This window comes from Platichthys flesus, chromosome 18, assembly GCF_949316205.1.
Source record: "Platichthys flesus chromosome 18, fPlaFle2.1, whole genome shotgun sequence".
NCBI lineage: Eukaryota > Metazoa > Chordata > Actinopteri > Pleuronectiformes > Pleuronectidae > Platichthys > Platichthys flesus.
In genome coordinates this window covers 20,625,040-20,637,816 of record NC_084962.1, presented here as the reverse complement: position 1 = coordinate 20,637,816, position 12,777 = coordinate 20,625,040, and the positions used below count along the sequence as shown (strand labels likewise).

Sequence of the window (12,777 nt, the reverse complement as noted above, 5' to 3'; positions counted from 1 at the left end):
TTTGGTGCATTGAACTAATGTGGAGTACTGTGGAGTACTGTGGAGTACTGTGGAGTACTGTGGAGTACTGTAGTAATGTGGAGTACTGTAGAGTAATGTGGAGTACTTTGGAGTACTGTGGAGTACTGTGGAGTACTGTGGAGTACTGTGGAGTACTGTAGTAATGTGGAGTACTGTGGAGTAATGTGGAGTACTGTGGAGTACTGTGGAGTACTGTGGAGTACTGTAGTAATGTGGAGTACTGTGGAGTAATGTGGAGTACTGTGGAGTACTGTGGAGAAACTGAAACTAACCAGATCCAATGAAACATGAATCTGGTTCAGACTCAGATTATTACACGTCCTGAGTTTCCTCCAGTTCTTCTCCTGCTCCATCACTCTCTCTGTATCAGTGGTTTCTAACTGAGGCTGGCTCCTCCCCCTCAGATCCTCTGGGTGGCGTGAAGAACCTGCAGGTGATGGACCCGACCACCAGCAGCCTGACGGTCCGCTGGGATCCGGCTGTGGGCAACGTGCGGAGCTACAAGGTCTTCTACGCTGCTCAGCCGGGAGGAGAGGAGCTGATGGTAAGACCTGTTTGACTCCTTCTCACCTCCATGGAGTGGTTCTCCTGCTGACGGAGGTCTCATGTGTAACAGGAGGAGGTGACCGGCGGCACCACCACCACCGTCCTGAGGAACCTGGACACCGACACGCTCTACAACGTGGCCGTGGTTCCTGTGTACCCCGACGTGGAGGGCATCCGACAGGCGGAGAAGGGCCGGACCAGTGAGTGAATCCTTCACATGGACACACAACCAGTGCAGCATTCAGGATGTGTGTTGTTGTAGTGAGTCAGATACGTGACCCTGAAGCTTTGTGTAGGATTGTTTGTGTCACACAGACCTTGGACAGACGGAAACCAGACGAAGGACATTTTTTATTTAGAGACCGTCCTCTCTGCCGTCAATCAAAATATTTAACACATCTGAACTTTCCCAGCACTAAACCCTCACTGACGTTGTCTCTGACTTATTCACCATCTTCTTCCTCTGGCACAAATCTCACCGCCTGAAACAGTATCTCAGTTTCTTTTATGATATCAATTTATTTAGAGAATGATTCCAAACTGAAATCCAACATTTGGCCGAGAGAGGCCGGATTACTTTGGAATTCCTCTTTATTTGTTGGATTTGGTGTCGTTGGTGGAGATCCACCGTTTTCCAGCAGTTTGTAAATCTGTCACTTTGTTCGTCTGGAGCTGGTTTGGAAGTTTCAGTGAAGCTGGGCTGCACCATGAAGATGAAGGTCACATTATTAAACTGGTTCTCACAGTTACTGGTTTGAGCTGCTCCAGGAATGTCTCCCTGTTGGTGCATCACAGCAAAGGTTTTATGACAAAACATGCAACTATAAAGCTCCTATTACTCTTTTTATCTTTTATTTATTCATTCGGTGGATCTTTATTTTTACTGGCAGATGGTTTTATTAAAGCTTGATGCACAACGGGGGGGGGGGGGGGGGGGGAGAGGAGACATTCTTTTACAGAGCTTAAAACAATACCAAATTGACTAAGAATAAAACAATAGAAATGAGAGGACATGGCTCTTATAAAGCTTCAGCCCTTCATCTTTACATATTTCTGTTCTACATTAAAATGTTTAAGATTGTGAGACAATTTTAAGTCTTTATTAGAGACCGAAGGGAAAAAGATAAGGAGAAAGATTTAAGTGAGAAGTGAGAGAGGTTCCCAGAGATACACGCCCATTTTATAAAGATAAAATAGAAGGAGACTAGATGAACTGAGATGAACTGAGAGGAACTGAGATGAACTGAGAGGAACTGAGAGGAACTGAGATGAACTGAGAGGAACTGAGAGGAACTGAGAGGAACTGAGATGAGTTGAGATGAGTTGAGATGAGTTGAGAGGAACTGAGATGAACTGAGAGGAACTGAGAGGAACTGAGATGAACTGAGATGAACTGACATGAACTGAGATGAACTGAGATGAACTGAGAGGAACTGAGATGAACTGAGATGAACTGAGATGAGTTGAGATGAACTGAGAGGAACTGAGATGAACTGAGATGAACTGAGATGAACTGAGATGAACTGAGATGAACTGAGAGGAACTGAGATGAACTGAGAGAAACTGAGATGAGTTGAGATGAACTGAGAGGAACTGAGATGAACTGAGATGAACTGAGATGAACTGAGATGAACTGAGATGAACTGAGATGAACTGAGATGAACTGAGATGAACTGAGATGAACTGAGATGAACTGAGATGAACTGAGATGAACTGAGATGAACTGAGATGAACTGAGACCCGTGTTTGTCCAGACGACAGGAAGTTCCTCTGATCACCTGCGGGGACCTAGACTCAGATTCTGGTTGATGAGTCGTCCTTTCAGACGGGGAACTCGAACACAGACCTCGTGTGTAACAACACTTGTGGCTCACAAAGGAAAATAATAAATGCCAGAAAGTTTAGTCAGTTCCTGGATACATCTGGACACCCCTCATGTGGTACACCCGCCCGGCTGGTGCACCCTGCAGGACGAAACAAATGCTCCAAATTATTTGCAGCAGTTCCTTAAACCTCGGAGGAATTCTTTCAAGTCTGAGCGACTCTTTAATGAGGATGTTTTTGTTTCATAGAAGACCACAAAGTTTAGATGGTCTCAGGAAACGAGAGACGCTTGCATGTGATTGACATCGTCCCGACTTTGAGACATCTGGTCTGTCGAGGGCAGCGTGAAGAGAACACGGTTCCACACTGAGGTTCTCACGTGTCTTTCAGAGCCTCTGAGCGGAGCTAAGAACCTGAAGGTGACTGACCCCACCACCAACTCGCTGAGGGTTCGCTGGGACGCGGCCGAGGGCGACGTCAGGACGTACCAGATCATCTACGCCCCCGCCGCCGGAGGGGCCGACAGCATGGTGAGGACACATGGTGCCACACCTGCTCAGAGCTGCAGGGATACAATAGGAATGAATAGGTTAAAAAACAATGTGGTTTTAAAGTCATGATAAAGTCACAGATTTAAGATCTAAGTTCTTGCTCATCAGCCGCTTGTCTCCAGCTAGATGTCTAATGTTGACCTCCCTTCACCCTCGTGTCTCGTTGTCCAGACTCAGGTTTCTGGGATGTCCACCAGCACTGTCCTCAGAGAGCTGCAGCCGGACACCGAGTACAAAGTCACGCTGGTGCCCGTGTACGCCGACGTGGAGGGGAAGCGCTCGTCAGAGAACGGAAAGACAAGTGAGTGTGGACCGAGCTGTGACCACATCTCCTCCCTGAGAACTCTTCTGTCAAAGAGACAGGATCATAAAGACAAACACATTATCCCTGCCTCAGCTTTCTCCTCTTGTTGAGTCCCTGAACCTCCCTGCTGCTCGGGGGTCAAGCCAGCTCTCTGCTCCCTGCCTGTCACTCACATGTCTGACGACCCTCTGTTGTGTCCTCAGAGCCTCTGGGCGGAGTCAAGAACCTGCAGGTCACCGACCCCACCACCAGCTCCCTGAAGGTCCGCTGGGAGCCAGCGGAGGGCAACGTCCGGCAGTACCGCATCTTCTACGTGCCAGCGTCCGGTGGCGCCGAGGACATGGTGAGACATCAGCCTGACTTCCTGTGCTACACCCAGCTCATGAAGACAAGAAGGGGGGGGGGGGGTCAGACGTATCTGTATTTCATGCATGAAAACAGATGCATAACAACTATAATCATGATTCTCTCTCATGCACATTCACTCGACAAACAAAAAAATTCTACTGCTTCCATTCACTTTATTCACAAATTCATGTTTTAGATCTAATGAAGCTTTTTATCTTGTTACTTTATTACAAATTAAAAACAATAACTAATTCAAGCTGCATTCTTTTTGCACTATGTTGATTTTACAGTCTTGCTCACGTCATTGATTGAAAGACTAGAAGCTGCACGTTGTGTCTCTATCTTCTGAAGTTGTGTTTGTGTGTGAGAGCAGGAGCAGGTGTCGGGCGGCACCACCAACACCGTGCTGAGGAGCCTGCTGTCGGACACGCCCTACACCGTGACCGTGGTCCCAGTCTACCCAGAGGGAGAAGGTCTGCGTCAGACCGACAGCGGAAAGACTCGTGAGTCTCCTCCGACGCCAGCGTTCACCTGACACTCACATCCCCCCCCCCCCCAGGTTCAGTCCATGATCAGTAAGACGAACTAGAACCACAGGAAACTGCATCTTTACACAACAGCTCATATAAAACCACCAGTCAGGTGTATATCTATTCAACAGAGGTCAGAGAGGGCAGCTCGATATAACAAGAGATGACCTCTGATGATGAGCGTCCAAGTCCAGCTGGAGAGGGTCAAAGGTCACTGAGCTACTGTCCAGCAGCTCAGGATCATGAGAAACAGTTCATCCCTCTGCACTAATGTCTCCAGGACAAATCTTCATCCCTGTCCTGACGTGAACCCGAGTCTGACTCCAGAAATCAGAAGCACCCGACAAACACCAGCTCCCAGCTGAACCAGTGGAAAACCACTGTAATCAGCCAAAACCCCTAAATCTTTAAAAAGCTCTTAACCCCCCCCCACACACACAGGCACACACACACACAGACACACAGACGAGTCCACGGAACAAAGGAGAAGTGAGGAGCTGTTTTCAAAGTGATTGATGAAATAAGAAGACAGATAAGGAGGACCTCCTGTTGGCAGAGCAGCTCCCTCTGTCTGGAGAGCTCTTCAGGCTCCGGCTGCTTCTGTGTGTGTAGCTCTGGTTTCTGCCCACACGGCCACGCTCAGTCAGCAGAAATGCATCCTGCCGTCTTTTAGTAATCGGAAAACTGTGAGTGAGGCACAAAGCGATTCCTCTGAAACCTCCAGCAGAACGTTTTGACTTCGTGTCACGACAGTCGGGCGGCGGCTGGGATCCAGATGTGACCTGATGTGCCACACGGATGTTTGTGGACTAGAAGTTGTTACCTTCGCCAAGGAGGTCGTGTTTTCACTCGTCTGCTGGTTTGTTTGATCGTCAGCAGCATTTCACACAAACCACTGGGCAGGTTTCCACCAGACTGGTTGGAGCGATGGGAAATGAAATAAGAGAGAGGTCGTTACGATTTGCGGCGAACCTGGAATTTTCTTTATTTATGCAGAGGCTCGCATGCAGAGGTGCATGTGAAGCACAAGTTATTCAAAGACACAGAAGAGACCTGCACTCTTTGTCTGTCTTCATGTTACTGCAGCTCTTTCCCTCGTCTCACAATCGGCTCAACAACACACGACACACACAGTTTGACTGGCAGGACGCAGACAGGTTCTGATCAACTCCATTTGAAAGCATCTGAACGTGAGCTGAGCTCGAAGCTTCACACACAGAAGCCGACTTTACAACTGCATGGACAAACACAAAGCTCTGCTCCTGCTCATCCAGAGCAGTGATGCCTGACGCAGAGCGGAATCAGAAGAGAGAAGCTCAGGGTCGACTCGGGATAGAAAGTTGAACCTGGCGTCATCCAGGGATCCACCGGCCAGTCGCAGAGCAACCTGCTGCTCTGTGGCTCCTCCTGGTAGCTCCATATACCTCAGATGTGTTGGTTGAACTGGGTGAGGATGCTCGTCTCCTGTGGTGGTTCTGGTTTGGGGGTAAACGTTTGGCTCAGGTTTAAGGTTTAGTCTTGATTCAGTTTGTCTCTTTTTCCTTTAGCAGCAGGAATGAGATTTTATAAAGTGAAAACCAGACTTTGGTTTGAAATGCTTGCAGCAGAGTTTAGTGAAACGTCACACGTGTGAGCTGCGGTGGGACTTGAACATGTGACCATCTGGCGTGTTCCTCTGTGTGCCTCCGTCTGTCAGTGCACACGAGTCTCTGTGCGACGTTAATCATCTTTTATGATCACCAGCTCAGTCCAGCTTCACTGTTTCCATCCCTGGGGGAATTTGTCACATTTAGTTTGGACAAAAACAACAGTTGAGTCCAAACGGAGGAAGAAACTCAGTCGCTGCTGTGAAGCGATTAATAACAGAAGATTGGAGCAGGATGACATCAGCTCTGGTTCTGTTGCTGGATGAGAACAGTGACGCTCCTGGTGGACGCGGTCCTCTGTGCTCGGGAGGTTTGCATGATGAGGTTTTAAAGTGGTTACACAACGTTTGGAGGAGGGTTTCTGCTCGGGAGGGTTTTTTCTCTCCTGAGGACGAGGCTACCTTTTACGTCTTTTTATTGCATGGAGTGTTTTTTAATTGAGTAGAGCTCCAGGGGGACGTGCACATCTGGTTCGGTTTAAAAGGAAAGTTTAGGGCTTGTGCATAAACTCAGGACTCTGCTACTTCTCTCTACACATGGACGTAAACCCTGCAGGAGGTTTCTGCTGCGCCTCCAGCTTCATGGAATCTGTAAAACAGAAATGACGATAAAATTCTCTATCAAATGTTTTATATTTTCGAGAAAAAAAAAACACAGCATTAAACACATAGATGTCACTTCTCTAAATATGGCAGATTGTCTTCATCAAGATCCAGGAATTATTCTTTTAATATATGTATAGTGAAAGAAAGTGAATCTTCTTGGATCCAGTCCCCTCCTTTCACAGTTTCATGGAAATCAGTTCCTGCAGACAAACAAGCAAACAGACATAAATCTGAGGTCAGCAAAACAATTTAAATTATCCAACTTTTAAAGAAATGCAAAACCTAAACTGACCCTTTTTAACATCAGCTGCTTTAACTGTCCCAGCTGCTGAACTGGGACACACTGGGAACTCTCCCTCCTTGCTCACTTCACTCTCTCTTCACCTGTGTGACCTTTGCAGTCCCACGCACGCCACCCAGGAACATCCAGGTGTACAACCCCACCCCCAACAGCCTGAACGTGCGCTGGGAGCCCGCCTCAGGCCAGGTTCAGCAGTACCGCGTGGCCTACTCCTCCCTGAGCGGAACCAGGTCCACGGGCTCGGTGAGTAACTCTCTCCAGGCTCTCAACTCTCAAACTGTCATCAGCAGCCCTCAGCCTCAGGGTCTCTCTCCGGAGGGAACAGGATCAGAGCAACGACTGTACAGATAAAAACACAACACACTCTGACATGTCGTTTTATTTTTAAACTCTTATAAAATCTGCGTGTGGGATCGTATAATGAGTTTTTGGGTTGTGAATCAACTTGTCGGACGTTTTCGTGCCTCCAGGAAATTCCTGAGATAAGTTCAGTGATGTTGTGATAAACGGGGAAATGATTTCCTCCCTCCAGCGGATTGAGCTGCTTGTTTCAAGATAAAGAAGATTTCATAGCAGATAGAGCTACAACCAATGGTTTGGGTTAATACTGTGTAATCTACTGATTATGTTTATTGTTGATCAACATCTTGATTTGACTTTAAAATGTCAAAACACCGACTGTCACTTGATTTATCATTTTCAGAAAGAATAACAGCCAGTTTTGAAATCTGCTAAATAAACAACAGACTCAAGGTTTCAGGTTTAACACTTTAAACTTGTTGGCCGACACTTGGTGCTTGATTCCATAACCAGGGCCTTTGTATTCTATTTCCCCACTATTGAAAACATCTGTTTACACTGATTGTAGACTACACATTATATAAAATATGATCTGAATAAGTGAAATCAAAGTGTGGTCGTAGCGTTCACTGGTTTCCCTCAGATTATTCCACGAGAACAACAGGTGGTCCCAGTTGGTCGGACCTATTTGTTTCCCTCAGTGTTGGTTTTGATGCTGCACAGATGTTTGTGCAGCAGTAATTATGGTAATGTGGAAATCATGACTTGTCAGTTTTTTGTGTCTCTCCATCAGCGCTGATTTCATGCTCCGGTGCAAATGTCTGGAATGCAGAGAGAGAAAAGAGGTTTTATTCTCCCCACAAAGATTCTGAGCTCTGACTGATGTTTGGACCAATCTGAGTGAGACCAGGAGGAGCCGTGGTCCTTCTGGGGTCACCAGGCTGTCCTGATGATTGAGATCTTCTCACAGTGTTTCACAGTTTCTGTCGTTCTTCTTCTTTTAAAAGGAGAGAGTTAAATATCAGTCGTTTAACAGAAGAGCACAAAGAAGACGTGTTTCCTCTGACACACGTTGACAGATTAAAGCCTCATGGTCATTTGGATTAACTAGGTAACGTTAGCCTGAGAAGATAATGTTTTTAAGGTATTAAAAAAGCACTGCGCCTTTAAACAACGTGGACGTGGACCTGTCTTCTCTCTCTGACCAGCAGGGGGCGACTCCACTGGTAGAAAACGACTCTCTCTTTATAACGTCAGTTAACATTTTCCTGAGGAGTTTGTGTCTCAACCTCCGGTTTCAAGTCTGTGTGCAAACAAACCTCTGGTATGTCCTTCATCATCCTTCTTGGGATGATTCCTGATTCAACCTCAGGACACGAGGTGAATATGCTTTTTCCACATTTGGCTCCAAACCTCTCTCTTTTTAACCAAAGCTAAATCTCTTGATGAGGATGGATTTGAGCTCGACCAGTGGATTCCAGCCCAGTGATGTAATGACCCTGGGTTTCATGGCCCACAAGCATCACTGTGGTAATCCCAGTGACAGGAGACGCTCCCCAGTCATCTCCCAGTCGGAGCCGATGACAGAGCTCCGCACTCTCCAGCCGCTTCTCAGCAGAAACTGTTTATCCGTCAGTCCACTTACTGAATGAAGGATTTGTTTGGCATCGAACCGCCGGTGCCTTTGTTAGTGTTTGAGGGAAACTTTGGCAGCAGGAGATCACTGGATATGGGATGAGCAGTGAGGTCATTATGTACATTATCAGAGCCAGATCTGTGTGTAATGATGAGGAGGCACTCCGCTCTGTGGCCGTCCCGACCACCGGGTCCAGATCTTCTCTGACCCTTCGTGGTTTTGTGTTTCTCTGTGAAAGGTTCTGGTTTCAGGAAGTGTTAACAACGCCTTCCTGGACAACCTGGTCCCGGACACGCCCTACTCAGTCAGCGTCTCCGCCATTTACGCCGACGGAGAGGGATCTCCGGTGAGCGACCCCGGCAAAACACGTGAGTTCACCGACCACAGGTTATACAGAATGTAACCTGTATATTACCCATGATCCTCTGCTTCCTGAACCTGAAGAGCTGAAAAAAACACAACTCGTCCAGTTGATTTCTACATAACGTGACGTGTTCTCTTTGCAGTGCCACGTGCCGGTCCCAGGAACATGCGTGTGTTCGATGCCACCACCAGCACCCTGACCATCGGCTGGGAGCACGCCGAGGGGCCGGTGAGGCAGTACCGGATCGCCTACGCCCCCATGACCGGGGACCCCATCACCGAGTTCGTAAGTATTCTAACTGAAGAAGGGACTTTCATATTTCATTAACTGAACTATTTAAACCGGTTCAATATCTTTAAATGTGATTCCTTAAGAATCCGAGCCTCAAGCTTCTCCCTCACACTCGATCTTTTACATCGTGAGAGATGCTTTTCTTTATTATTCCTTGTTTTGATAAAGGTCTCAGATAAACTCTCTGCGATCTGCGTTCAGCGTGACGTTCAGATCAAGCTATGCAGTGAAGTCACGTCTCTGGATTCCTTTGGCTCCTTCAGGTTATAAATCCACGATTAGTGAGGATAATTACAGGCTCAGTTTAAACAAACAGAGCAATTTGGGCCATAATAACGTTATTAATGGTCCTAAATAACAAGTGTGAGGGCGGAGCCGGCCCAGCTGCGCTTCCCCCCCGCTTGTTAGCGAAGCACCTGTTCGCCATGAGTCAGCTGTCGGCAGCGGGGGGGGGGTGATGAAAGGATTTCTCCAGAGCGGAAATGACTTGAGAACCAATAACAGATCATTTCTTTAAAGAGAGCACCAGGCTTTAGACGATAATCCAGATGAAGTGCAATTTTCTGAAAAAGAATTCCTTCCTGTCCGTTAGAGATTATCCTGCTGAAGGAAAGAAAACCAGTTTGTAAAGATTCTCTGAACGGAAACAACTTTCCTGACTTTTCAGACTCTTTATCTTGACAGTGCAGATTAGGTTAGACAACAAACATGTGAACGGACAAGTTCCAATGTGTGGGAGAGAGGAGACGTCCTGTGGTGAAGGAACTCTGCAGCGTGGAGATTCCACCAGAAACAACAGGTTCTCCCCACTGGCTCTCGTTGGTTGTGCTTTTCATCGTGAGCCAAGATGGAGGAGACCCTGAAATCATCTGTGTCCACCAAGCTGATACAACAACAACCCCAACACAACCCAACAACCACAAGCAGACCGCACAAGTGGTTTGTGTGTGTGTCTCTTCCTGCGCTGCTCATGTAGAGGAAGCGGTGACACGTGGCTCGGCTCAGCAGCACCTGGATCTGTGAGCTGGAACCAGCAGCTCACAGGACCATGATGTTTGAGAGATAACTCCACGTTCCCGGGTTTTAAAAGTCTGAAGTTGAACTTGTTGAAACCTTCAGGAGCTCTGATGTGAACTCACAACCTCTCAAGGTGAAACACGTCTACATTAAAGATCCAGTTGAACACTAAACTAAACCACGGTGGCACCATGAAGGCAACAGCCTGAGACTTAAAGACAGATCCTGGAACAGCCACACTCACTTTTCATCCAGTCACATGTCAGGAGGTTCAAATAAACTGATTCATGCACAGGAACACAGTTCAGATACGATGAGATGTGGATGTGTGGAACATCTGATGTGTCAGTGAGAGGATGTGTGTGAAGCACATGGAGGACGCCCCCCCCCCTCCTCCCAGCTGATTATTAGCATGTGTAGGAGAAGAGCAGGAAGTCAAAGTGCTGTCACGACTAACCCTCTGGATGTAAGTAGGGTCATCAGGGTATAACATGGCTCTCCGGTGTGCTCCTCCTCAGACCGTGGTTCCTGGAAACAGAAACAACGCCATGCTGCAGAACCTGCAACCAGACACCCCGTACAACATCACCGTGGAGGCCATCTACGCCGAGGGGCCCGGGGGGGCGCTCACCGGACCCGGACGTACAGGTGAGGGGCTCGAGTTCCACAGAAGAGACTCAGGACGTCAGGAGAGAAGTTAGATCCAGGAGATGAACGTTAGCAGAGGCAGCAGGTGTTGGTTAGCAGCAGCATCAGTTCTACAAACAACATGGACACTGAGAAAAGACCCACATTTAAACAAGAGTCTTATAAATGAAATCGATTTAATGAAGAGATGTGAAGGAGGAAGAAGATTCATCAGTAGTTTGAGTTTAGATTTAATGTCACAGACTCACTTCTCTCCTAAAACAACAGAATCCGAGGATCAGGAAAGTTTGCTGAAGAAGCGGTTGTGTTGTTTTGTGTCTGAGACAAACTCTTTGTGTTGACGTGTGTTCTCTCTGTCGCAGTCGGCCTCCTGAGCCCCAGGAACCTCCGTGTCTCAGATGAGTGGTACACCCGCTTCCGGGTGTCCTGGGACCCAGTGGCAGCGCCGGTCCACGGCTACAAACTGATCTACGCTCCTCAAGGTGAGCTGAGGAACTCTGGGACTTGATCTCATCTGCTCGTTACAACTGCAGTGATTTAACTCTGTCGTGTTCACAGGCACCAACCAGTTTGTGGATCTATTCGTGGGCGACGTGTCGTCTTACACTTTGCACAACCTGCAGCCGGGAACCCCCTACGACGTGAAGGTGATCGCTCAGTACACCGGCGGTCTGAGTGGGCCGCTCGCTGGACAGGGAACCACACGTACGTACTGAGATGAACTGAATCCTCATCTGGGATCTGCCGTCAGAGACCTAGTCCTCAAATCATCTGACCTCTCTGTGGGACTTGTTCTAAATATGAATACTCTGATCCCACTGAAGTTCACTGTATTTCAGTTCAAGCTTCTCCTGTAAACCTCAGAAAACCATAATCTCTGTCCCCCCCGTAGTTTACCTGAACGTGACCAACATCGAGACCTTCGACGCCGATCACGACAAGTTCTGCATCAAGTGGACTCCTCACCGGGCGGCCACGTCCTACCGCATCAAGCTCCACCCTGTGGACCGTGAGTCTCCTCCACCTCCTAATCAGCTGCACCACCGTCACGTCCTGAGGTCACATGTGGGTGAAGTCTCCAGATGAGATCATCACGCTGCTCATGGTCACGTCTCGACCCCCCCCCCCCCCCCCGGAGCCTGTTTGCTTCCAGGCCTCCTTCATGGGATCGTTACTCGAAGCAGGACGCAGGGTTTGGCCAGGATGCAAAGCGGGCGACCACCGAGCTTAAAGATAACATTCTGTTTGATTCCCATCTGGTTCCGATTCACACCTGCACACGGGTCAGCGGTCCGACAACAGGAGAACCCAGGAAACGAGCAGGGAGAGTTTAACATCTGTGTGGTCAAGACAAGATGCCAGAACAAACGTGGGTCTGTCAGCCTGAGACACACGAGGGCTCTCGGCTCTCCGTCCATGGTTAATTATTATATTATAATAATCATCGTATTATAAAACGCTGGTTAGAGAAGAGGGTGTGGCGTCCGGGTCTCAAGACGAGGAATCAACTCAGATCCCGTCTCAGGGATTGTTTCCTGTCAACATCCCTCACTGTTCAAATCTGTGTGTATCTAATGTTCTGATGAACGAGGGCCACTGCTCTGGATTCCATCGCCCTGTGTGTGTGTGTGTGTGTGTGTGTTAGTGTGTGTGTGTGTGTGTGTGTGTGTGTGTTTCCTGGAACAGTTCACATGAAGTCACCTCCAGCGTGTTGATGTTACAGAGATCAGTCCGGTCGCGTTGCGTCACCAGAGCTGCTGGGTTCTGTCGTTCGGAGGAAGATGACGAAGACTTCTTGTTTAAAGTCGTCCGCTGACTCGTGTCCTCATCACGCAGCTGTCTCTG

The 12,777-nt window shown here is 48.1% G+C and overlaps 1 protein-coding gene across 5 annotated transcripts in view; it reads left to right on the top strand.

Annotated features, from left to right (window-relative positions):
* The window catches only part of col12a1b (collagen, type XII, alpha 1b), a 77,906-nt gene that overhangs the window by 45,683 nt on the left and 19,446 nt on the right, over window positions 1-12,777 (top strand). For all 5 annotated transcript variants that reach the window (XM_062410942.1, XM_062410941.1, XM_062410945.1 and 2 more), the window contains 13 exons: window positions 426-565; window positions 638-767; window positions 2,782-2,921; window positions 3,114-3,243; window positions 3,450-3,589; window positions 3,968-4,097; window positions 6,777-6,919; window positions 8,851-8,980; window positions 9,119-9,261; window positions 10,803-10,932; window positions 11,295-11,414; window positions 11,491-11,637; window positions 11,825-11,941. In XM_062410942.1, coding sequence (XP_062266926.1) covers window positions 426-565; window positions 638-767; window positions 2,782-2,921; window positions 3,114-3,243; window positions 3,450-3,589; window positions 3,968-4,097; window positions 6,777-6,919; window positions 8,851-8,980; window positions 9,119-9,261; window positions 10,803-10,932; window positions 11,295-11,414; window positions 11,491-11,637; window positions 11,825-11,941 — 1,740 coding nt within the window. The remainder of the gene's footprint in view (window positions 1-425; window positions 566-637; window positions 768-2,781; window positions 2,922-3,113; window positions 3,244-3,449; window positions 3,590-3,967; window positions 4,098-6,776; window positions 6,920-8,850; window positions 8,981-9,118; window positions 9,262-10,802; window positions 10,933-11,294; window positions 11,415-11,490; window positions 11,638-11,824; window positions 11,942-12,777) is intronic.